General features: G+C 40.6%; 1 protein-coding gene across 13 annotated transcripts in view; it reads left to right on the top strand.

The window, feature by feature from the left end:
• Positions 1–27,545, top strand: part of nrxn1a (neurexin 1a) — a 91,808-nt gene that overhangs the window by 23,965 nt on the left and 40,298 nt on the right. For 12 of the 13 annotated variants that reach the window (XM_088070485.1, XM_088070493.1, XM_088070491.1 and 9 more), the window contains 7 exons: positions 15,761–16,062; positions 18,367–18,390; positions 20,943–21,104; positions 23,860–23,931; positions 24,258–24,482; positions 25,668–25,815; positions 27,028–27,158. In XM_088070485.1, the coding sequence (XP_087926611.1) occupies positions 15,761–16,062; positions 18,367–18,390; positions 20,943–21,104; positions 23,860–23,931; positions 24,258–24,482; positions 25,668–25,815; positions 27,028–27,158 (1,064 nt within the window). The remainder of the gene's footprint in view (positions 1–15,760; positions 16,063–18,366; positions 18,391–20,942; positions 21,105–23,859; positions 23,932–24,257; positions 24,483–25,667; positions 25,816–27,027; positions 27,159–27,545) is intronic. The other variant, XM_088070487.1, reaches the window with a different exon arrangement.

The raw sequence follows: 27,545 nt of genomic DNA, 5'->3' as shown, positions 1-27,545 counted from the left end.
GCCTTGGCTTGGCAGTAAATTGCACATAGCCTGTCTGACACTAGTGGCTCTGTTATAATGTTTATAAACATAATATTATATTATTCACAGTGTCATACTTAATAATAATTAATAATGCAGTCCACGTTGGATTTAGCACTGCATAGGTTGCTGATGTCTTTTTAATTTGCCAGAACTTGTCATAAAGACAGATCCCGGTTCAGCACATTTGCATAAAATCAAACCTGTTTAAGGTCTTACACCGGACCGGACCAGCAGAACCGAAAATCAACTCTACTCTACTCCCAAGTTGTCCAGTGTTTTTGATCAGATCCCCAAAAACAAATGCCACTGTTCTGCCTTTTGAATCTCACTCGCAATCTCACCACCTCTCTCTTCTTGCCCTCTTTCTCCTTTTTTTCCTCCTTTGTTTCTGCCCTCTCTCTCACTGTTTGGGACACCACCCTCTGTGAATTTAGGAAAACTCAGAGGTACCCCCCGCCCCCCTAATTATTTGATTATTTTCTATGTATGGCTAATGGGCTGGTGGTTTTGAAGTTGAATGTGTTGACAGGCTCTTGTCTGTATGGTAATGTAGACCTTTAGAGCCGTTCGGCTTCAAGTTCTCATTTCTCGGTTGCCATTAAATCGGAATGTTTCATTTTTGGTAAGGTAAGCTGTTGATGCATGTGTGTGTGCGAGCGTGCTCAAAGTGAGCGTGCATGCGTGCGAATGAATCGGAGCTCCGGCCCACGGTGCCTTTTGAGAAATCTGAAGGTAGGTGCCACTGGATTGGACGGCTCTGCATGTTGCTGATGAATACACTGATTGACCCACATAAAGACAGGCCTGGCCGTGACAGGCTGATCTGCGTCTATTGTGCTCTTTGATTGGATGGGAGAGGACATGATGGCGGCTGTCTCCCATTGTGACAGGGCCGCCACGTATTTGGTGCTATTTAATGAAATGTTCATCGTAGCTGGCGGATAGAAATATCTTGAATGGAGCAAAAATGCTGTCTTCAGCCACCTATCACAGTGAGACATCTCTATTCTGATATGTATATTTCTATCTTTGCTGTGTTTTGATTGCTCCGAGTGCTGGAGTTTCTGCCTTAAAATGTCTGGCATGAATCATCCAGGTGGCAGTGAAAATTTAATTGCTTCATCTGGCTTATGCTCAGCATTTTAAATCACCTACTTAAGGACTGACTTGTATTAACATATGTTTCGAGCATTATTACACAATGTATTCAGTGTATTTGTGTATAGTGGATGCCCTCACTAGTACGGATGTTGGATTGTGATCGGCTGAACGTAGAACTGGGGCTGATTCTTTTATTTTTTAAAAACCTTTGAAGTCTCTTTCAGAAACTGTACACATAAAAAGCTCTGTGTGCTTGTGTGTGTGTGTGTGTGTGTGTGTGTGTGTTTGCTCTGCATACTGAGGAGTAAAGGCTGTCAAATGGTGCAGACGAAGCCTAGCTTAGGTTAGCTCAGCGTAAAGAGGCTTTTTGAGGAGCCCGCAAAGCTGAAATGAGTTTCTTTGAGGGGGTGGATTGGGTGCGGGGAGGGGGGGTGCCTTAGAAAGATATATAGTATGTGTGTCTGCTTGTGCGTGCTTGTGTGTGTGTGTGTGTGTGTGTGTGTGTGTGTGTGTGTGTGTGTGTGTGTGTGTGCGCGCGCGCGTGTGTGCCGGAGAAATGGAGAAAAAGCGGCTGTGCCTGTGAGAGAGGAGCTAAAGGAATGAATGATAGAGGGAGAAGAGAGGGAAAGAGGAAGCGAGGGAGAGATAAAGTGAGTCGTCTTCTCTCCTGTGATGAAGAGCAACTGCCTGTATCTGCAAAGGGACAGCGGTGCTCCTGTCTGCCCTCCCAGCCCAGTCATTCTGCAAAGGGACATCAGCCCTGATGGGGAGCCCTGGACCTTTCCCCTCCTCCATAAAACACAGCTATCATTCTCCCTGGAAACGATACCCACAGATCACTAATCACTTTGAGTGGGTGAAAATGCACGAATTGTGGAGGGAAGAAAGAAAAGAAGGAGCCAAATTGGATTTTCATAAGTATCGAGCAGCCAAAGGAAGAGGGGGAAATGGATTTTTTTTTCTTTTTTTGAAAAGTATTGAGCAGCAATAATCTGGATGGAAAATGTGCTTAAAGCCAAGTAGCAGATTTTGCCCTTTCTCTTCTCTCTGTCTGGCCAAGAATAGACCGTGAAGGGTCCTGGGTGAATGAGTGATTGTAGGTTGTGAATAGGATTGAGGAGTGGCTCTTAGACGTAATTGGTAGCGAAGCTCGTTTACGATATTTATTTATTTATTTTAAGCCTTGAGGCAGGTTGTCCAGCTAATAACGGTTTGTCCGCAAGTGTTCTCGATATCTATCCAACAATCTGTGCATGGCGTAGACAAGTGGTCGGCCTCGCTTGAAGTGACCTTTACACGCGCGCTTACGTGAACGGACGGACAAACAGACGCACACACTCACACACTGTAACCTTTAGAGAGTGCCCGCTGAGTAGGTGAGTGAGTGTGTGTTCAGTGTAAATATGCATGAGTAAGGCTGCCTGCACATATTCTTCACGGTCAGTGGATGAAGGCAGGACCGAGAGCGAGGTGTGTGTGTTCGTATGTTTGTGTGTGTGTATCTTATGTGAGTGCATGAGTGCGTGTTCAGGGGAGGTGGATTGTGAGTCATCACTTGTGACTCATAAAGCGTCGGCAATCAAAGCAGCTCATTTTAACACATTGTCTTATGGCAGAAAGACACAGATGGAGGCACACGCACACACATGTTCTGTGTCACACGCTTTGTATTTCTCTTTAAATTGCTCTTTTTTGTTTTCTGTCCCTCCACCTCGCTCTCATTTTGTCCCCGGATATACACATGTGCGTGCTTTTTTCACAAAAACACACACACGCAGAGGACGGGCTCCGTGCTGACTCCACCATATGTGGAGTTGGGAGTGGTAGCAGACGCCAAGACAAGAGGAACCAGTCAGTACCAGCAAAGTACAACATGTCTCCTATCTCTTACTCATCATCATCAAACAGTCTTAATGATAAATCAAAGAAGGACTGATTATTCTTTGACAAAATACAGGCATGAAATGGAAAGCATATTTTTATAATTATAATTATTTAATAATTTCTGAACTCATCTTGCTCAGATTTTGTTTTTAGGTATTAGGGATCAAATAATTATACCAGTCAATCATCTGAAAAATAACACTTTTGATAAATGATATGTAACTTCCTAAGCAAAAACTCCAACCATTCACTAATTTGAGCTTTTCAGATGCGAGGATTTCCTGCTTTTTTTTTTTTAATCTTTTTTTTATATCATTTAGACTTGCAGCTTATTAGTGTTTATATTGGTTTATTGATACATATTGATGCTGAATATTTGAAACAGTCTCAGTATAAAAAAAATATTTTATACAGAATCAATACACCAGGACCCGCTGCGCTTTCTTGCTCTCTGTTATTGTTAGAGTCATTCTGCTGTTCACTGTTACTAACCAAGAAAGAAAAGTTGTCATTGTCATGGATGGCATTGTTCTGTCATTTTGTTAATGGAAATTTTGCCTTGTATGCTCTCAATGTCAATTTTTGCCAGTGATATAAAAAATGGTATTGAATATTGAAATTTTTCATGATGTTGCATCAAAGATATAAGTTCCAGTATTGTAAAAATCCTATAGCTAATGTTTATTTAAATGATCAGTTAATCTGCTGATCATTCTCTCGATTATCAGTTGCTTTTTTTCATAAATGTTAAAAAATATAGCAAAAAATATTCCTTATAATTTTCCAGAGCCCAAGTTGCTGTCTTCAGATGTCTTGCTTGTCCAACAGTGAGTCAAAATCCCCCAAATATTCAATTTACAATCCAATATTTATGACAAAAATAACAGCAAATGTTTTTTTCTTTTAATGACTAAAATGACTGTTTGACCATTAAAATAGTAATTGAAAAATTTCTATAAATTGTTTAACTGACTAATTATGCGGTTCTATCACTGTAAATAACATTCTTTAGTTTGGGCCTGTTGGTAAGACGTCACCTTGGGTTCAGCAACTTGTGATCATAGGCAGAAGACACAATGGGCCCCTGGGCCCAGACAAACGACCCCCATCCGCCTGCTGGGCAGGTACAACACGTCGTTGTATGTCCTCGTAGAGTTTAATTATGCACACGGTTCTAAGCCCATCTGAAGACACATAGATAATCTGGCAGGATAGAAACATTCAGATCTTCAAAGTGAATGTTTAGGCTATTCTTTTTTGGCAGGGCTCTGTCAAGCCCTTTGACAAGAAATGCAAACTTAAAAACAGTGACTTTACACAGAGGCTCTAGCTTAGGGCCCCTCTGAGCCCCGGGGCCCCAGTAGGCCTGTTCAGCGATACACCCATGGTTGTGATGGGTATTTTTCACCATATTCTGACATTATATAGACTAAACAACTAATCAGTTAATTAATAAGGCAGCAACAATGATCTTTTCTTGCAGCCCTTACAGAAAACAATAAAGGAAATTACTCTATGTTTGCGCCCATAGGTGTAGTGAATCAACTGTGTATATGCACAGTATTATCACAGAATTTTTTTCAATGTATCTTTTCATTGTGTTGTAGAAATATTTCCCCTCAAAAATCAAGATATTTTGTTTGCATCTAAGAATTGAAGTTCCATCAAAATTAGCACATACATGCAAGATTTCTACAGGTGGGAAAACCTTTTCAGTAGTAGTTGAAAGAGTACTTTCCTGCTGTGTACACAGCTCTGGGGTAGACAATTTTACCTTTCTGTTTTTCTGTTTTCTGGTATGTCACATTCAATATCACGGACTGGCCAGAAAACAGGGTTAGTAACTAGTAAACAATGGAAAGCAGCATGGAGCCCAGTGAGAATGTATCAGTGGTTACTTATTTTGTGTATCTGTTACTTATTCAGTCTTTTTGTCAAACTTACTGCCTACTAAATTTTAAATGATATTTGAGTGCTGTTAGGACGGACATGGATGTTTTTTTGTAGCAGCCTGTCATTGCACCGCACCGGCAAAGAGGCTAAAATTAGCGCGTCCATCAGGGTTTATTATTTCCGTCAATTGAAAATATTTGCCACTGTAGTTGTAATACTTACATAATTTAGCAACGGGCAAGTGAGCAGCACTCAACTCGAGGTGAGAGAGAGAGACGCTTGGTGTTAAGAGGCAAGTGTCTGGTGATTGGCCGCCTGCCCGACTGACTGGCATGAATTTGGCTCCTGATGGCCACATCTTGAGTTGCAAATGAAAAAAATAAAATAAAAAAACTGTTAAAACTAAGTTGTGGCCCCTCTGGCCATCAGCAGTGATAAAGCAATTGCAACAAAGTTTTTACTGCAAAATGCACAATTTTTCTAGATATACCGTTTTCCACTAATAGGACTAATTCTGCCTCAACTCTGTGCTACCAACACCCATTACAGTTCTGTACTACAACACTCATTAATGCTTAACACCCATGCAGCTCTTGTAATGAAAGTCACAGCACCACGTACAGAGATCTACCCCCACATTATGAGGAAAATGCACAGTTACAGAACTCACCATGGGAAATGTGAAGCAATCCTACTAGTAAATGTATACATTTACTGGTAATTGTATGCAATTACCATCCTGTTAGCAAGTACACATTAACATATTCGCACATCCACCGAGAAGCTAATAGGAAACACACAAAGCCGATGCACCCTGTAATCGCCTAAAAATAAAGACATCAAACGGACTCCCCATTTACAGAGGATGAAGGGAAAAGATAGAGCGGAGGCTGGCTGCGAGTGTGTAAGGGAGGGCGGGAGGAGGGGTGGGCAGGAGAGGGTGAAGGAGTGTAGAAAAGTGATGGTGAGGAAAGATAGGAGCGCATTCAGAAAGTGGGAAAAGAGAGGTGGAAAGAGAAGGTCGGAGACGCAGAGGGAGACAGGAAGGGAGATAAGACTGCAGCGTTTCTCAGCAGGGGCGCTGCATCTCTCCTTGGGCTCCCCGACTTGACACAGTCTCGCATCAGCCAGGATGGTATTCATCAGTGATGCAGATATACACACACACACACACACACACACACACACACATATTCCCATTTTAGAAAGAAAGAGAAAGAAACAGGCAAGTCGGTGCTCCAATTGTCTCCTACCTGCTCTAGCAATTTCCATTGTGTCTGTGTGGGTGCTGGGGGTAGTGGCCCAATTGGCGATTCACTCCAGTACCCCATCTGGCATTTGAAGTTCATTTCTTTGCTGTTCGCCAAAACAAGAACAAACACATGAACAAGCCCACACTCATACACACACACACACACTTGCACTCGCTGGCGTCGCACACAAAAACACTCATTTATTTGTGGCGCTTTTCTACGACGAATAGCCACAGCATTCATTAAAAACCCATTACATTACCTTTATGAAAGAGGTCTTTATGTACTTGTTATTTGTTAACAACCTGCTGTAAGGGGTTTCATTAGGTTTGTGACTGTGCAGTATGTGTGTGTGGATCTACATGCATGCAAATCTCAGCGTCAGTGTGGGTTTATTTAACTGCCTGTGTGCATAATTTTGCAGATTTTTTCCAGTTTGTGTGCTTTTCAGCGCTCTATTGCCTTCACTGTGCATATGTGCTATGATGTATGAATGTGTGCACACCCGTGTGTGTGTGTGTGTGTGTGTGTGTGTGTGTGTGTGTGTGTGAGAGAGAGAGAGAGAGAGAGAGCATGTGTGTGTCTAACACGAAACATGAAACTGACTCTGATCTTATCCAGCTTAAGACAAATACACTGTTCTGCCTGCAGACATTGTCATGGAAACAAGCCGGTTTCCCTGGGTACCAGAGAGAAGGCCAAATTCAAGCTACAGACAGAGAGAGATGAGCACAGATAAAAGAAACAAAAAGGGACAAGACATAAAAGATTGAACATAATGGCAGGAAGTGTGCTGTTCATTGTCTTTTCTTAAATTAAATTCAAAGGGATTACAATATAAGATGTTATTGAGTTATGCTCTATTTGTGGAGGAAATTAACTTTAAAACTGACTGTATCTGGGAAAAAAACCAACTCAACCTTTACTATATTTTATCATTTACCAACCAGAGATGCTCCTGATTGTTTTTATCACTGTAAATTAAATATATTTGGTTTTGGAAGACATCATACTAGGCCCCTTAAAATTGTGATGCCTAATATTTTATTTCACTATAGATAAATGATTTATTCAATAAGGCTGCTACTGATTATTATTATGATTATGATTATTTTCAATTTTTCAATTAGTTGAGTAGAGCTGCAACCATTAATCAATAGCTAGACTGGCAGAAAATGATCTATCTTGATAACTGATTAACTGTGAAGTCATTTTTCAGGTAAAAATTACACAAAAAAATGATTGTTCCAGCTCCGAAAGTGAGAATAAGCTGCTTTTCATTGTCCTAATTTTATAGCAAATTGCACATATTTATGGTCTGTACTGTTTGTCAGCCAAAAAACATATTTGGTGACGTCTCCTTCTGAGTTTAGATATTGTGATGGCAATTTTATGCATTTGCTGTTTTATAGACGATATCAGTTACCCAAGGGAAAAAAATCTGCAGATTAAAGGGGAACACCACCTAAAGTAAGAATTCCAATCTGTTATGTCCGAGAAAAGTTCAATCAATATGTGTGAACATGAGCTACTCTCTCTGAAAGCCAGAAACCAGAGAAGTAGGTCTAAATCTTTTGATGTCATCAAGTATAAAGTCTGGAGCTGCTCCATAGGTGATAAATGGGAAGCTGATTTTGTGGACACACAGAATTTTTGTTTTCTTTTTTTAAATGAGCGTTTTGTAGTGTTCTCAGTTATGAAACAGAAAATGTTCCCATGTACTTCCCCACATTGTCATCCAGAACGTCTTTCACTGTTCTTCGTATATGGAGCCGCTGTGGACTTTATTCCTCATGACATAAATTTTAGTTTTAGCAGTCTGGTTTTTGGATTTTCAGGAGATTTGCTTATGTTAAGTAATAAACTGTCTCTGACCGTAGGAATAATGTATGAATTTTGAATATGGGCGTAGTTAAACAAATGTCAAAGCTGTGTTTTCAACCCAAGTGTTCCCATAGACTTAATTTAGCATTATAAGGAAAAAATGTCAACATTTCTTTTGATTGGATTAAAGTTTTGAAATCTGGTGTGAACACGTTTGGCAAGTATCTAACAGGACAACATAGATTTTTTTAGGTCACATGAAAAAAAAATCACACTTTTTTTTAGCAGATTTTTGAAAATGAGGAAAAACGCTAAACTTATATTTATTAAAGGGTAACTATACATGCGCTCAGCAACAAAAAAAGAAGTAAAGGCCAACCCCAGATTCACTGTTGTTTGCCATTTTGCCACTTGTGCGCTATTTTCCCATTTTCCTGGCGCTGTGTCACCTGAATGTTTGCTGCTTTTTGTCTGCCACCTGATCGCTACCTTTTTATAAGGTCCCAACCTCACCTGAGCGCTGTGGGGATACACGCCCATAGACTTCTGAAACAGAAATTAATTGCTAAGAAATTAGCGGAGGACAGAATCACTGCAGAATAATACACCTCCAAAAACTTCTAGTGGGTCATAAGTGATGATTGAGAGGGATTACTTCTGTCCGTGAATTGATTTTTTTATTTATTTTTTAATAAAAATAAAAAATTTTTTTTTTTTTTTAAAGAAAAATCATGCATTTTATATCTTTAAATGTCTTACATGGGATTTTTTTCATGTGTGTGCATATCTTTAATAGCTTCTAGCTTCTATTATTATTATTATTATATTATTTTTTTAAAGTTGATTAATCTGCTTATTATTTTCTTGATTAATTGATTTGTTTGGGTTATAAAATGTCAGTAAAATGGTGAAAATGTTGATCAAAGCCTAAGATGATGTCCTCAAATGTGTCATTTTGTCCCCAATCTTGAGATATTCAGTTACTATCATAGAAACCAGAAAATATTCACATTTATGAAGCTGGAATCAGATTTTTTTTTCTTAAAAATTGCTCAAACTGGTTATCACATTAGTTGGCAATATGTAACAGTTGACAACTAATTACTTAATCGTTGCTCTTCTAATATAAACCAAAAACCTAATTGTGCTAGTCCCTGAGATACAACCATTTTCTTAAACAAGTTTTAGTCTTTTGGCACATGGGACCACTTTTATTTCTGGGAATATAATTAAATATATATATTAATAAATAAAAAAATAGTCTAAATATAACAGACTAAATATAACATGATAACTCATTTTTCAACCAAATGATTTATTTGATTTTGAAAATTCCTTCAGTTTTGTGCTCACAGAAGCCCAGTAAGCACTTCCACCAAAAGAAATTTCACTTGCGGGCACAAACGGGACTGTATATCTCATGTTGGAAATGAATGCTTTCAATTTAACAACAGCAACAACAAAACAAGGAATAAGAGCTCAACGCCACAGACAGCCAATCTGTCACTTGTGTCCTGACAGTAATATCCTCCTCTACAGTATTGCTCCCTTGGCTGTGATGTGATAGCCCAATCGCTTTCAAAGCCAGATGCTGTATATCACCGAATAGAGATGGAAGCGGCAGTCGTAGCCTTTAGTGAACTTGGCTGTATGGATTTTCACACTTTAACTTAATATAGAGACTATGCATATGTTAGCATACATTTGCATGCATTTCCAACACTGGTCATCTATCTGTATACTGTATGAGTGCATAGTTAATCCACCTGTCTGTTATTAAGGAGGGATGCCTTCATGCAGGATGTTTGAGTTTATGCTGTGTGTGTGTGTGTGTGTGTGTGTGTGTGTGTGTGTGTGTGTGTGTGTGTGTGTGTGTGTGTGTGTGTGTGTGTGTGTGTGTGTGTGTGTGTGTGTGTGTGTGTGTGTGTGTGTGGACAGTCTGAGAGGAGCTGATAGCAGAACTGCATGGTGGGCTAAAAACGAGGTGCAGGGGAATTGCAGTGTGCTATCTCCAGAATGACAGGGCTGCCATGATTGAGGCTTGCTACACTAGGATTTAGATACACCAGCATTTTTCTCTCTTTCGTTCTCTCTCGCCATCCATTCCTCGCTCTCCGCCACTCCCTTTCCTTGTCTCTCTTTCTACCCCTCTACCTCTTTCTCTTCCATTTTGTGTCACCCATCTCAATGAGTTTCTCCATCTCCCTCTTTTTTCTATTATTCCTTCTTCTTTCAACTTCCCCTCCATGCATCTTTCCCTTTTTCTCCACCCTGCTCCCTCTATCAGGTGCTGTATAATGTAGGCTCCCCTGATGTGCTCCCAGCCCCCATCCGCCATTTTGATTCAGTACAGCTGTCCATGATAATGTACTGTTCACTCAATCACTCTTTCTCTCCCTCGCCCTCCTTCTCCATCTCCCTCTCCCTGAAACACACATGCACGGACACATTTGCCGTAGCCCCCTGTAACAGTGGGTTGCCATGGAAATGACAAATTAGTGTGTGAAATGTTGAGGAGGAAACCCATGAGGAGAGACAAAGCCATATGAGACGCATTCACACTTGCCATATGCACACAAACACACTAACACACACTCAGTGAAATCTATGAGATGTGTGTTTGATCGTCCGAGGGGCGGTGCAGTTGCAGCTGGTCCCAGTAGCAGCAACCATCAGATCAGTTATTCACTCTCTCTCTCTCTCCCTCCTGCCTCCCCACAGGCTGCTTTATTCATTAGAGTACTAGTTTAATGATGGCCTTCAAAATCCAGTGCCAATCATCCTCCATCTTTACATTCTTGTCTGGTCACACTCCATATGGTTATTAATTTCTGTTTTCCCAGAGTTCCTTGCACATGATTACTTCTTACACAAGTTCCTAAATCCCCCCTCTCTTTCCTTTCTGCTCGCCTCTGCTTCTTTCCCGATTTTCAACCGACTTTATATCAAAACAGTGTGGGGAGCATGTGTAGATAAAGTGTGGTAAACTTTCCTCCATCTAACCACTGCTTAGATATTCCTCCTTACCCACATGGCGAAATGGCTCCAAATAGTGTAATTTATGTCATTTGGCGGATTGTTCGCTTGCTGTTGGGGCTTTTGTTAAACTGTGGGCTTTTTATACATGACAACATATGGGCAAAAAAATAATCTTTGTTAATTCTGTTCTGTTAATTAACTCCATGTTAATTTTTTTTTAAAGCGGTAATCTGTCTGCTTCTGACTGGCTACCTGAGGCTGGTGCTGTGTCTTCACTTAAATCATGACCGAAAAAGAAACTTCTTGCAAAAAACAAAACTGAGTTACCTCAAAGCGTATGAAAAACTGCCAAAAACTGTCCTTCGGGCTACGTTGTGTAGGCTCTGATTGTTCTCATTTCCGGGTCGTCAAATACTGATGCTTTGTCATGACTCTCAGAGTCTCATAGCAACACACAGGCCATCCTTTAGCATATGTGTGTTACTCACAGCTGAAATACATTGCAACACGTAGTTAATGTTTTGAAATCATTGCAAAATCATTACAGAAAAAACATCCCGTTTTGGGTTAAAATAAGTACTTTGCTTTGTAAAAATCACGGAACTTTGAGTAATATGTCACATCAGTGATGTCAGTGTGGCGACAGCATGTCATATCAAAACAACCTTAACTGTTAGTTTCACACAGGACATGAACTGCGGAAAGTCCGGTTTTGTTTGCCTCATCCACCTCCCCTCCCTCCCGCCCTATGCCAGTTTTCTTGCTCTTTATACTATGTCAGTTGCTCTTGATGTCAAGTATTGCTGCAGATTGGGTTTAAATTGAAGTTAGTTGAAAGCTTGGCACGTCTCGTAAACATGCTGAAGAGTACCGATGGCGTCAATATCACGTCAAGTGGCATGATAGAGTGGTGGTGTTAGACGACATGGGAATGAGAATGGGCTGATAGTCTACCCAAACAATAAGAAACAATCATGGCTGCTGGTGATGGAGACTGAAAGCTAATGCACATGGGAAAGGCACCTGTGGCTGAAGCTGCCTTTGTCAAGTGGATTGATAATGTCCAGTCAAGTGATGCTCCCATGAGCGTCTCTCTGTAGTGAAGCTCTCTGTTTCGATATTTTATATTCATTTGAGAAAAACACAAATGTCAATTAGATGGTAATCTACATGAGAAAAGAAGAAAAAGAAAGGTTATTATAATCATCCACTATCGTAAACAATTTGACCCGGACAAACGTGATTATAAATAAAAGCTCATTTAAACTCAGTTTATGTACAAAAATAGATACATTTCAAATGTCTATGAATAATATCAGTCTGACTCATAAAATTATACTCTGATAATCATATGCCCACACCACTGTATAAGTACAGTGTTTTAAATGACATACCGAGTTTTCTACATGCATATAATACTCTTTATACATATGACCATTAAAAAAATAGATTTCTCCACATGGCACTTGGGGAAAGATTTAAAAGTTTATGACAACAAAACACATGACGATAGGGGAGGACATGTACCCTTTAACTGAGGTAGCATTGTTCTAATTTTTTTTCCTAATTTCTTTTCAGTGAGCCTTAAGAGAAAAAATGCATCTCAGAATTTTCCAAAACCCCAAATGATCTTCAGGGTGTTTGTTTCGTCTAGCTAATGATCCAAAATCCTACAATATTCAGTTTATAATGATGGCAGCAAGTGTTTGACATATTTGTTTGAGAAATGACTCGAAACAGTCAATTGATTCTCAAGGTTGTTGTCAGTTCATCTTCTGTCAAATTACCAATCAATGAATCGACAAGTCATTCACAGTCAGACCTTATGTACAATGACATGACCAGCATACAGAAAAGGTCACTGCTAGAGAAATATGAAATCAAACAACCAACAAAAAAGCGAAAACAAGAAATAGTAGAAATATCTACAAAACTGAGCTTGTATAGGTTGTTTTAGATTTCCCTTTCCTTCACTAACAGAAAGTGAGTAAGAATATTTTTCAAAGAAGAGACCTGAGCGCAAGAAAAACATTTAAAGTAATACCTTACAAAAATCCAGCACATAAAAATAATGATCACAGTTAAAGATATAAAGTCAGACAAAAAAAGCATCGAGTGACAACAAGAAATAATCAAGAAACAACCACAAGACTCATAAAAAACATCAGATAATAAATAGCTCGAGAGATTTATTTTTCCTTTCCTTTGCTTACTAACTTAATCATATAGTATCATTAAGATCAAGGTCTCTTTAGCAACTGAGTCTCGAGAGTAATCGCAGTCATTGACTCTAACTTACATCCAACCACACGGCACAAAAAAAACACAAGTTAAACAACTAATTGAAAAAAAAACAAAATGACAAGAAACACATATAAATTAAATGATATGATTAAATGATGCTTGAAAATCTCCAATGGAAATTAAATTTGAGCTCTTCTGCTTCCCTGTATTTCTTCATCCTCCCGCTTGCTTGCTCTGATCGACAGTGCTCTCCACAGGATGAAGTGTGACATGTGGTGTGTATGTCAGTGTCTGTCTCACTGTTTACTCTGAGCTAATACTGACTCACTCCATTAATCTGAGCTACAACAGATCCACTCCAACCTGCCCGTTTGAGAGCGTGCACGCGGCGGAGTCTGTTCTAGGTGTGTCCGTGCACTGAACACATGCGTGCACGACACATGTTCTTTGTGTTTGTGTCACCCAATATGCATTTTTCCGTCTGTTTTGTGTGTGTGCGCATGTTGTTGTTGCGTGGTCGGAGCTCGCAGATCGATGCAGAGATGCTTTATGTGCTCCTGTCTGGTCTAATGACATGTCTGTAAATTAGCAACAGAATGGTGGAGCACCACACTGAAACCTAATGGCACCTCTGTAAATTACCGCTAGTATGCTGCTGGACGGCTGCGTGTGTTCTCATTGTGAACAACTTGGCCCCCCCTACCTCACTCCGCCGCCTCATCTACATTTGTCTACGTGTCTGCTTGTGTGTGTGATTGTGGCTGTTCTTTCTGTGTGTGTGTGTGTGTTTTTGTGTGTTTCTCCCTCCTCCCCCTCGCTCTCGCTCCTCTCAGTAAAGACTAGCCCGAGGCCCTGAGTTGGTAATAGCTTTTCTGACAGCAATACACCAATATTTACAGAGACCAGCACCCACCCACACCCCCGCACATTTCATGCACACATAAAAAGCCTATACTTGTCTGCACACATTCACAAAGTCGCGCACACTTTTTTTTTTTCTTTTCGAGGCATGCACACACACACTCTTAATTAACATGCTGGGAGGGAAGGAATCACACACTAGGGGGAACTCACACACATGCTGGCATACAACTTGTTGTTTCTCACTCATATATTGGCATTCACACTTTGGTTTTTTTTTCATGCAACAGAAGCAAAGAAAGACAATTTGCCAGAATTGCTCTGTGAATTGTGATATATTCTCACTTTTTCCTTCTCATTATTCTCCCCGTGTTATATTCACTCAAGTGCGGCCGATTCCATTTCAACACTCTTCTCTCTGCCTCTCACTACCTTAATAACCTATTACACTTCAGTCTATTCATTACGTGGCAGCCCCCCCTCCCGTCCTCCCCTGTCTCTCCTCTCCAGCGGTTCCTCACCAAGTGTCTGTCTTGCTCCAGCCTGACCTAGTGTGTGTGCTAAATTCCCCTCTGTTCTCCTCATTATCGTGAACTACAAGTTGGTGGTTATGCCAGAGGCTCCACAGAGCAGAGAAAAAGAGGCCAGCGAAGATGCTCGGTGAGGAATGGTGGCATGAAGCTTAAAGGGAGGTGTGAGAGATATAGGGACGGTGATGAGGAGAGCGGATGCGGAGGAAGAGTGATGCTTTGGGGGGGATGGAGGGGGGGGGATGGGTGTGAAGGAGACAGATATTGTCGCCCCTGCTTGTGTATGCCAGCACAATAGTATGATCATTTTCTCGCAGATGTGTGTGTAGGTGTGCATATTTGTTCCTCTGCTCGCTCGGGTATATGGCTGTGCACTTCTGCGCGAGTAGGCGTGAGAGAGTAGATAAGAGAGTGTGAGCTTAAGGATGATGGATTGCAAAACCTTGGTCTCGTGTCCTTGGGGGTCACTGAGGGTGTGCAAGGTAAGTTGCCATTGGCTGTCTGCTTGTTATTCTGAATTCTAATTGGCCAATCCTGCCTGCTTTGGCTGCCTTTGGTGCTTACAGGCTGCTGATCTCCATCTCCATCCCTTTTTAAAACCTTTTGCACATACAGACACATACATTCAGGCTTTTGACGAACATCACGAAATGAGCCATGTTGTCAAACAAGACCACATCGCTTCAGACTGCCAGCACAGCTGTTCTCTCAAAAGAGAGGATGGCAGGTTTCATAACGAGTTTGGAATGCTACAGACTCACGACTGTCTCTCTCGCATCCACACTGTTTAATCTCCAACCCACATGAGTGATCAAAGCTTGTTTACCCACCACTCCATGTACGATTAGAGGTATGGAAGGAAGTGTTTCTTCCAAGTGCTGGCATCAGTGAGGCTTTGCTTGACAATAACAACATTTTCAGCATCTTGAACAATATGTTTTGTACTGCACATCCGAATCAAATTTAACCAGGCCCAGCAGAGCTTTGTTTTTCCTCGGCTGGCTCTGATGAACACCCACCATTTTATCATCTTTGAGCATATTGTGAAGAGCAGTGTGGGAAGAAGCAATGTAGCTTGGATATTGTAGTAATCATTATGATAATGTTCAACAAGACTGTAATGGCGCCGCACTTATTTGTTCTTCCACCTCTTTCTTTCTGTCTCAGCTCGTGAGGAGTATGTCGCCACCTTCAAGGGCTCAGAGTTCTTCTGCTACGACTTGTCACCCAACCCCATCCAGTCTAGCAGTGATGAAATCACGCTCTCCTTCAAGACGCTGCAGCGCAACGGCCTAATGCTGCACACCGGCAAGTCCGCAGACTACGTCAACCTGGCACTGAAGAACGGAGCCGTGTCGCTTGTCATCAACCTCGGCTCCGGGGCCTTCGAGGCCTTGGTGGAGCCCGTCAACGGCAAGTTCAACGACAACGCCTGGCACGACGTCAAGGTCACCCGCAACCTGAGACAGGTAACCAGACAACAGGAGGTGGAGGAGTGAGCGACCGAGCAAACTGGACAGGAGATAAAAAAATTAGTTGAGCCTTGAAGAAGGAAGATTTGAAGGGTCATAGCAAGGGACAAAAGATGGAGAGTGTTAGATCAACTAATGGATGCAAACATGTTGGATTTCAGTTAGTGATTAAATGTTTAGCTATCAACAGAAATTTAAAAATTTAATTTAATAGAAATTTAATTTTGATCAATTTGATTAATCCTTCAAAGGGACAGTTCACCCCAAAATTAAAAAATAGATATTTTTTTCTCTTACCTGTAGTGCTTTTTTTCAATCTAGATTATTTTGATGTGAGTTAGAGTCTTGGAGATATCGGGTTAAGAGATGTCTGCCTTCTCTGCAATATGATGACAATACTAGATGGCACTCGGCTTGTGGTGATCAAAGAGCCAAAGAACACATTTAACACACAGCAGCCATGTTTCTTGCCAGAAATCATGACCAGGTTACTCAAGAAAATCCACAGACCTCGTTTTGAGTAGTTTCATGTAGTATTTTGTATCCAGCGAAACCACACTTGCCAAACATTAGTACGCAGACAGAAGTTTGTACCTATAATTGGACGAGAGGGTTGTGACAGCACGAGATGTAATAATTAACTGAGCTTTAACATTAGGTAGCTTAGTGGTGCTATTTAAGCAGTGCAGTTAACGGGTGTAGTTTGGTAAAAAGGAAATAGTTCCTACATGAAACTGCTCACAACAAGAGCTGTGGATTATCTTAAAGTATCTTTAGTCATGATTTCTGGAAAGAGACATTGCTGTTGAGTTTTCGTTTGTTTGTTTGTTTGTTTGTTTGTTTTTTGGTGCTTTGAGCAATACAAGCCGAGTGCCATCTGGTTCCATTATATCAGAAAGAAGGTAGTCGTCTTTATGGCTTTATGGACACTCAGCAACTCGCAACAAAACAATTTAGTTTGATAAATAACTCTCAGGTAAGAAGAAAAATATGTATTTTTGATACCTGGTGTAAACTCTCCCTTAAAGTCATTTATCAAGCAAATTTACCAAACTTGTTTCAGCTTGTCATATGTGAGGAATTCACGTTTTCCTTGATTTATTTAATTAGTATGATTGCTGAAAGGCCGACTACTCCTCCTGCATGCTTTGAGCCATAGAAAGCATTCAAATGTAAAATATGTAGCTTTTTTCTACAGATTTTTACAATGTTAATCAGTGACTACCTTGTGGAACCGATGGTCACTGGTTCGAATCCTGTCAACTACTACTACTACTGCTGCTGCCACTACTTCTGCCACATCTTCTACTGATACTGCTATACTACTACAGCTGCTACTAGTACTAGAACTACTGCTACTACAACTACTACTACTACTGTTGCTTCTAGAATTACTACTACTACTACTACTGCTGCAAATACTACTACTGTTGCTACTAGTATTCTACCACTGCTACTACAGCCTTCACCACCATAACTATTAATACAGTCTTTAACACTACTTGTCACCAGAGTGTGCAGTGACTGCAGCATATGACCACAGGGTAGGCGGTTCAAATACAGACTCAAATACTGAAAAAAAAGAAAAAACTCAGCTAACTTTAATTGGATGATTGATTGCATCTGCTGCAAAATCTAATTGGTGTATCACCAATCCAATGTGTTAGGACCTCTATCATTTCCAATTTGATTTCTATCCTGCTGTGCTGCACGGTGGCTGAGCGGTTAGAGCCCAGAGCACATGCAGATGTTTTCAGGGGCAGCGGGCAGCAGAAAATAGTCCGCAGCAAGAAGCTAATCAATGTAGACGCTATGGTCAGTGGTCTGTTGTCCGTCTGCAGTGATGCTGTGGTAGGAAGAAAATACCTGAGGTTTTGGTCTTAGTTTACAGTGGGTTAACCACCAGACCAGCACTGCTTTCAGCTCTAGGTGAGTGCTTTTTCAATTGTGTGTATGTATGTGTGAGTGAGTGATTGAAAGACAGCGAGAGAGAGAGAAAGTGGACTAGAGAACACTGAGGGTCACTAGCACTTAGGTGCTCGTAACCCACCTGTGCCCTGCCTCTACCGTTTGCCTGTTTGTACTACTAACTTGACTACTAACTTTACTAACCTGCTAGTGAAACTAACCACCATCCATGGAATGATTCATTCTACTAACCTAACCTGTGCCCTTCTCCTAGCGAAACCACTCCAACCAACCTACTAACCTCACCAGAGGCCTTCTAGCTTTCCTTTTTTTGTTCCCGAAGTTGTTCTGTTCACAGTTTTTTGCTTTCCTTTCTCCCCCTCTCCTACAAAGCACTCAGGCATTGGACACGCTATGGTAAACAAACTCCATTGTTCGGTAGATATCATTCTAATTGTTTCTTAGTTTGGGTTTGCCCCGTGTCTATTTCCTTTTGAACCATAGACAAAACTAAACCAATAAAAGGATAAATGCGGTTGGTAATCTTTTACGCTTAAAAAGCCCCCGCCCCCCTCCTTGCCAACCACTTTTTTTTCTTTAAAATTTCCCCTCCTCCCTTTCTCTACAGTTTTTTTCACCCCATCACTCTGTGACTGACATGTAGGCGTGTACTGATTGGCTCATCCCTCACCTGCACGCAAATGGCGAGCCCCCCCCTTCCTGCATGGCGTGACTCAGAAACCCTTCCCCTCTCTGACTGGTCCGTAAAATGGATAGAGAGGTCCCTCCTTCCCCCTCTTTTTCTTTCTTCTTTGGATTTTTCGTCCTCCACTCTGCCACTGCATGTCCTCCATGGTGCCCCTGATTCATCACAATTATTTTTTTTATATCTGCTGTGTCCTCTTTGCCAGTGGTTGCATGCCGAGAGAGGAGCAGGCTGCATGTTTATATATTTATGTGTGTGTGTACGTGTGGAATGAGCCGTAACCCATCTAACACCTGTGCGTGTGTGTACATCAATAAGTGTGTGTTCGTCCATGTGTCATATCATTCAGACTCGCTGATCTAACAAACCCCCCCCGACACCACAAACTAACTAACTAACACCATCATCACCCTAACAGCACAACAACATAACATCATCACAACTACTAACAGCATTTAAATCATTAACCCTAACCTCAGTCACCCAACACAGCTTGGCCTGACACAAGTAGCACTACTGTGGCTGCCAGCAGTGCAACAACTAACAACTACTAACAAGTAAATAGTACTAACACCTACTGAAAAGCACGAAGAAGCCTGTGGAAACTTTACTAACACCTGCCTGGCTGGGCGAGTTCGCCCGGCAATGATAAGCACCATCAGTGAGAGGGAACTTACTGTAGAGCTCATGACCTTTATGGGCAGTCCAACATGGTCAGTTATTTATCGTAGAATATCTGGGGGATTAAAATACAGCTAAGTGTGACTTACGTGTGACAGGGTTGGGAACCAGTGCAAGCTAAAAGCCCCATACAGGCCATTATATAGCAGAACAGGCCGGCTGAATTATAAGGACACCAGCGTCAGGGTCACTGTAGGTGGAGCATTAAGGGAAGTTGTTGTTGGTATATTTGGAGGTAATTCTGCATTTCTACTTCTTCTAAAGCAGCTGTGGCAGAGATGTAAGAAGGAAAGGTTGAACTTGGGAAGATAGAAAACTAGGCTAGTCGTGTTGGTTTTGTCTGCTCAGTACAGTCAGTAAAATGCAGGGACAGAATAACAGTTTTTTAAAGTCTAGGTGTAGAGAGTCATAATACACCCAAGGTACAAAATTAGCACCGTCCACTACCCAAATACTAATAAAATCTGCTTGTGGCTGGTAGATTTTTTTCAGCTCACCAGTAGGGGTGGGTAATATGGCTCTAAAATACAATAATTACAATATTTCACGGTATTTTTGCAGTAATATCTTTATATGACAAAACACTGAAAAATGCATCATATATTAATTGATATAAATGAAGTTATTATTAATTTCAAGAACATAAAATTGCAACAAAATAAGTGTTATAATTTGAGTGTCAGGATAAAGATTGCATTCAAATTTTCAGTGCAGAGCCAGCAGTAATTTCGCTTTCAGCCATGCTTGTTGTTGCCGTGCGTAAAACGTCATGATGTCAACAAGTCCGAATATTGATAATATCATGATGTGAAATTTTCTTATAATATTTTAAAAAATACCGATATTATCATGAACGATATGATATGGCACACCCCTGCTCACCAGCCAAAAAAATGGTAATTTATTAAGTGGCTCGTAAAAGTTGAGCATTCACTAGCCATTTGGCAGGTGGACAAACAGTGAATTTTGCACCCTTAATCGGCCAATGGTGGCCCTGAAGTTCTTGGTATCAGTGGATTTCTAAGTGCTGTATCGTAGGCATCTGGCTTGATTTTCTTGAAGACGTTTGACCTCTCCTTTAGTCCAGAACTGAAGAAGCCTTTCACGCATGAGAGGTGAAACCTCTTCAAGAAAAGTCTTCAAGAAACATTCAGGATCTAGTTGTCAAATAGACTTACTGCTGTTGACAGGGAGGAGCAGGCAGACCACATAGTTTGAATCCAGTTAGAGGGTACAAGTGGTAGATAGGGCTGCAGAGTGTATCACTAACTGTAGACAGAGTGAGTGCGTGACATTCATCAGTGTATAGCAACATCTTTATAACGTCAGTAATACCAGCAAAAGGCAAGAGGCAGCACTCCTCAGTTACACCTCACAGTTAGCACAGATACCCCAAAACCAAGTCCCAGCAGCACAACTAGCCAACTGCCCAGTCCAATCAGGCCTTCTCCCCACCACAATGCATACACATTGGTTACCAGAGTAACGGGGGCTAATTTGGCTGGTCAGCGCCTAGCTAGCGCTAAGCGCTGCCTTTGGTGTGAGTATATAGCGTGTCCTTTCCCTGTGCTTTGTTGTGTAGGTGACCATCTCTGTGGACGGCATCCTGACCACCACGGGCTACACCCAGGAGGACTACACCATGCTGGGCTCGGACGACTTCTTCTACGTGGGAGGGAGCCCCAGCACTGCTGACCTGCCCGGTTCTCCCGTCAGCAATAACTTCATGGGCTGTCTCAAAGAGGTGGGATGTGTGCATGATATGTGTGTGGGTTAAAAATATATCATGATATTAATATGATTATTTTTCCATCATCATGCAAAATCACATATAAAATAGTCAAACTGCTTTAAAGGTTCAGTGTGTAGGATTTAGGGGGATATATTGGTAGAAGTGGTAAGTATGTTTTCTTTGGTGTAAAATCATCTGAAAATAAGAATTGTGTTTTCGTTTATGTCTACATAGGGAGCGGGTCCTCATCTATGGAGATCACCATGTTAAACCACCATGTTTCTACAGTAGTCCAGAACAGACAAACCAAATAAAAGATTCAGATAGTGCCATTTGCGTTTTTCATGTCAGCCACTGTAGTTAGCAGCCCCTCCACAATGATTGCATTGTAAAAACACAATTTCTTTAAAGTGAAACTGCTCTGGAGTTGGAGTGGTTTCGCTAGTGTTTTAATCAGTTTAAATCACTAGGTCTGTTTGTTTTAGAGAGGAAGAGATCTCTGTATAGAAAATTTGGCTCCTGGTAAAAACCTCCTGAACATCAGGGAAACATTGTTTTTGAACATGAAATTGCTTCATTCAGTTTTAAATCTTAGGGTCTGTTTGTTTTAGAGAGGAGGAAATCTCTATGGATAAATCAGGTACCGGTAAAAACCTCCTGAACAAAAAAAACAACCTCCTGAATAAAGTACTGAAGATATTCTAACCAGGAGAAGTCTCAGCTGGTTGCAATCTGTAATCCTCACCGTCTTTAAATCTCCCTAAATCTTTCACGCAGTTCCTTTAAATCAGAAGACCTGTGATTCTCAAAATGTTATTAAATTACCACTTTTATCCTATACTTTGCACTTTGTGACTTACAGAGATGCTTTACTGTTTCATTGTTTTATAAAATGACAATAAAGAAACTTGAACCTAATCAGACAAAACATGTAAAATAACATTTTAAATAACCAGTTTTGTTAGTTATTCACGATAAGTAGCTCAGAATTATTAATTTAGGTTGAATGAGCTACTGATTTAATATCGTCATGATCATTTCTGCACAATATGATTCCACTGACAATAAATGAAAAATATTTAAATTATTGTCAAGTTCATCCACTTACACTGCGCAAATTTCTCTACACTCTCACATTTTAAGAAACACCAGCCTTCTTCTTTTTCTCTTACTTTCCTTCTTCCTCCTTTCGCTTTCTGTCACGCATCATGCAAACATTTTACACACATTATCTTATAAAAGTGCACACACACACACACACACACACACACACACACACACACACACACACACACACACACACACACACACACACACACACACACAGAGAGAGAGAAATGCTTCCATTTGGCAGACTCACACAAATAGTCCCAGACACACACACACATACACACCCTCCCCAGCATCAGAGAGAATCAGTGATGAGTGTCGTTGAGGGAGTAGATACAGCACTAAGCACTAACATGCTAATTAGCTACGCCACAGAGACGCTCCATCCATCCGCTGTGCTCGAAATGGGCCACAACACTGCAACAACAGAAACTCACATGACACCCTGATGAAAACACACTAATGCACGTGCACACAAAACGCAATCTTAGCATGCGTACATAGATGTGTGCATACATGAGAATGCACAAATTTTACCCGCTGAAACACACACACAGACAAAAATAGTCAAGCACAAACAAACATACATATGCACTTGCAGCACCTGACACAACAAAACTCCCAAATACATCCACACACCCATTATATACACACCCTGTCTGAGTCCTTTCATTCACACAGACTCACATAGAGGCATAAACAAACAACCAAACAAGCCGACAGATGATGTGCCAAACAGAGAGCTATCTGTATCAGTGGTGAATGCGCTCTGTGTTGCTTCATTAAGACTGATGGCGTTTAAACGAGGCTGCCGCTGTCAAAGTGAACCCTCCACTGGCACATTTACATATTTAATACGATGATATGATAATCCGCGTGAGCAAATTAAGATGTATGCAGTGAATCACGCGCATGAGCGATCACAATTTCTGCATTGGATGCGGCGCAGGCACACACACACACCCACACGCTAACACCATTTTGCACACTTGCAGCACTTCAATTCGAGAATCGACCTCATTGCCCTACCCGCAAACACAAACACACATACACGAATTTCAAAACAGAGGTGAGAAGCCGTTACAGAGAAGAAATTTTGTGATGTTGCCAAGTTGCTCACAGGTCATAAAGAGAGGTCTGGATTAATAAAGCAGAGCCTGTGTGTCTCTCGACATCAAAATGCTCAGCACAAGCACACTCTTTACACTCATGCGGCTTAGTCAGAGAGCGTACTGTGTCAGGGAAACAGAAAAGGGAAGAAGAGAGAGAGTAAAAGCGATCATGCAAGTGGCAGGGACAAATAGGAGTTATCAAAAGATGAGGCTGGAGTGGCTCGCTGCTCTTAAGGTTGTCACTTTTGTATAAAAATACCAGAACACTTGAATTAAAAAAATATGTTTCCTGAGTTGAAAGATTAATGGATGTTTGGTCATATGTAAAGCGTCTTGTTCCCTTGTTATCTTTCACTGCTTTTTGTGTCCTCTGAAAAGGTTAATCAAAGTGTGTTGTATTCTTTTTGACACAAAGGTTAAATAAAAATGTCAAATTCTGCAATTCTGTGTCACAATATTTATGGTACGTCTACTGATCAAAAGTGGAGAAAACAGCTTTTTGGAATTTTTAAAAAATCTTTTTCCCTTCATCCCGTACTCTCAAGGTGGTGTACAAGAACAATGATGTACGGTTGGAGCTGTCTAGACTGGCTAAACAGGGAGACCCCAAAATGAAGGTACGCACTTTCAACATGTTCAGCTTGAACCGGACACATTATCCTCTTTTACACAGAACAAAGACATCATTTTGTATCGCAACCTCTGTCAGGCCTTGTGAGATTTATACCGTAGGAATTTTAAGTAAATGGGATTATATTTTTGAGAGGTAGCCACAAGCTTTTGTCTGCTAGTCAGCTCACAGCTGGAAGCAGCTGGCTTCATTTCAATCCCACTACAAAGGAACCATTTTGGTCTTGATGTCCACTGGACATCAATTTAACGAGCCATTTTTTAAATTGCTTGAACCCCCAAAGCATTTATTTTTTTCCTCTCTGCACCCTAGGTAAGTGGGGTGGTGTCTTTTAAGTGTGAGAGTGTGGCCACGCTGGACCCCGTGACCTTTGACACCCCAGAGTCTTTCGTGGCGCTGAGCAAGTGGTCAGCGAAGAAGGCGGGATCGATTTCGTTCGACTTCAGGACCACAGAGCCAAACGGGTTGATGCTTTTCAGTCATGGCAAACCTCGACAGCAGCAACGCAAGGACCCGCGCACGCCTCCTACAGTCAAGGTGAACATATTATGTATATTTTTAAAAACACAAAAGGACACTTTAAACAAAAAGAAGCAAGACGTACAGCCTACAGCCTGAAAACAGAGGTGCTTTGAGCGAAATGCTAACAGCGTTTTCCACTATTTTTTTCACTATCTTGCTAATTAGCACTAAACACAAAGTACAGATGAGGCTGATGGGGATGCCATTAGTTTTGCAGGTTTTTGATCATTAACACTGGATTAAATTCAAACTTTGATCATTTTATGACTCCGGATTTTTTCTGTTTATGTCCTCTAAAAAATGTCTGAACTTGGCTTTACTGAGTTGTATCTGTGCAGAGTTTGTCACTTCAGAGGTGTTTTCACATTTCTCTACTGAAGGGGCTGTGCACTTAAAATCTAAACCTTAAATCACCTAAAATCTTAGGATTAAACATACACAGATTAGTTTGGTCACTTGTGCAGAAGCCAATTGCTGTTTAATAAAGAAAACACAGATCAACAGGGAACAAACTGCAACACAACCTGATTTAAGAGCAACAACAAGCCGTTGCTTTGGCTAAGTCATGGCTTAATAGGCTCCTTTAGTGTTGTTGTTGCTTGAAGTATATCTGAACACTTTTTGCACCCCATCCACAAAATTTGCTTGCTCACTGTATGTTAGGAAGAGGTTTCATGACTCTTAACAACCTTTACATCTCCATGTAGCAATCCGCAATGTAGTTTTCAAAAATGTATAGGTTATTCCAACAAATATCAATTATAAAGATAAAATAAATACTGTGCCACATTCCATTTCACAAAGATGCTCTTGATTTGTCTTGTGTTATAAATTCAGCGCACCCCTTTCCTTTACAGCGGTCCACTTTGTCCCATCTTTTAAAGCCCCAACTCACTGTCAGTCAGGCTGTGGCATGTTTAGTTTACCTGGAGCCCAGATGACAAAAAAATCATGTTAAATAATTGAAATCTAAATTTTGACCAAAGTAATCATGATTAAGATTTTTGCCATTAGTGAGCAGCCCTCAAAGGTTTACTAGTCTCTACTAAAACTGAATGAAATTGCACAACGTACCTGATTATAGACAGGAGCCCAATCACCTTATTGTAACTTGCAGCTATAATTTGCATTTTTATTGCTCACCATCAACGTCCCTGCCTTTTACAGAATACTAACACCGTGTCTTTATTTGACTTCCAGGTGGACTTTTTTGCCATTGAGATGCTGGATGGACACCTGTACTTGCTGCTGGACATGGGCTCGGGAACCACCAAGACCAAGGCTATCGACAGAAAGGTCAATGATGGAGAATGGTATCATGTGGACTTCCAGAGGGACGGGCGCTCAGGTACACTCGCAGTATACTCTCTTAACTTTGATGCTAACCCTGACCACAGAGGGTGATGAGGAGGAGGTGGAGGATAATGAGTAGACCACACTTCGACATTTTATAGTAAGCACCAGCCTAGCAAGGCCATTTGGCTGCTGCCATCCATCTGCTGTTTGTGTTTAATTCATACTGGGTTGCAAAGGTGCTGCGTAGACCAGTTTGAACACAATCAATATACAGTAGCTCTGTCAAATTTATTGTAATGTGTAATAATTACCATAATACTGAGACTATAATTAAAGCAATTGGAAGCCTCTTTGTGCAAGTGCAGGTTTTTTAAAGTTATGGCCACATTCATGGGTTCCTTTTGTTGTCCTGTTTTTTTTTGTAATTCTGTTTTTATTGGTTTATGTGAATGTACACAAACAAAATACACAACCAAATGAACATGGAGACCTTTCAATCATGGAAAATAAGGACATAGAATTTTTTAAAAAATGAAAAAAATGAACAAATGAATAAGTGGCAAATGGAGGGGATAATAAAATAAATAAAAACATTAAAATGAAAATAAGAGTGGAAAATAAATAGAAATGCAAACAAAAAGATACAAGATCTGTCGACAAGGATATTGGGTCAAAGACACACAGAGACAATGGTTGGCAACTGGTTACACTACAATGTGATTCTTTGTTATCTTTATTTTAATATGTATTTTATCATTCGAACATGAGCCAAATTACAGAAACCATATGTATAGTACAGTACCAGGATTTCAAATGTTTTTTTAAGTCTAATGCCAATATAATTACAGTTTTCATGCCAGTGTTAATTAGAGTCTAGAAACCCACAGTAGTAGCTGCCAATCTTCTCAATAGGATTTTTTTATTTTTTTATTTTTTGCTGTAACTGTACTACTGTCTAAAAATACATGTTTTAAAGATTTATTGGTGACAGAGTGTTGGACATAGCACTTTAAAACCAGCATGGACTTTAAGGAGCCAACAGATGGCTGTGGCCTCTGTGGTTTTGGATTTTTGCTGCTTCTGATTATTGAAGTAATGAGAGGTGGTGATGATGGCGGAGGAATACACAGACGAGGGAAAGCATGATGATAAAGATGATGATGGCAGTCATAATAGTAGTTGTGGTGGTGATTGTGATGAGGATGTTCACATTGAAGGTCATAACGATTACTGAAGTTGTGTTGATGTCTCGCGGTGAATCCAGGAACCATCTCGGTGAACAGTGTGAGAACAGCGTATACAGCTCCGGGAGACAGTGAGATCCTGGACCTGGATGAGACTTTGTACCTTGGAGGACTGCCTGAGGACCGTGCTGGACTCATCTTCCCTACAGAGGTGTGTGTGCTGACGTTGCGTGTCTACAATACGACACACTAAGGTTTTTGAAAATTGAAATCATAAAAATGTCAGATGTTTTGATAAGCAGTTATTCATTTAAGTCTTTTTCCATGAAAATGCCAAAAATTTGATGGTTCCAATTTCCCAGATTTGTGGAATTAGCTGCTTTTCCTTGTCCTACAGTGTAATAAATTAGTGTTTGGATTTTCTTCATGCTTGATGCTGGGATTGTCATTTTTTAATAAAAAAGTTTGTACTTCTTTTTTAATGTTTGTAAAGAAATTACTAATAAGCTTACTATTATGCTAGTAAGTGATTCAAGATACACTCTAGGCTACAGTCTAGACTTAAATTTAAATGAAACAATAAAAACAAAAAAAAATC

The sequence above is a fragment of the Plectropomus leopardus genome, chromosome 19 (genome assembly GCF_026936395.1).
Source record: "Plectropomus leopardus strain MGB_pleo_1.0 chromosome 19, ASM2693639v1, whole genome shotgun sequence".
Classification (NCBI taxonomy): domain Eukaryota; kingdom Metazoa; phylum Chordata; class Actinopteri; order Perciformes; family Serranidae; genus Plectropomus; species Plectropomus leopardus.
This window is presented reverse-complemented; position numbering and strand designations above follow the sequence as displayed.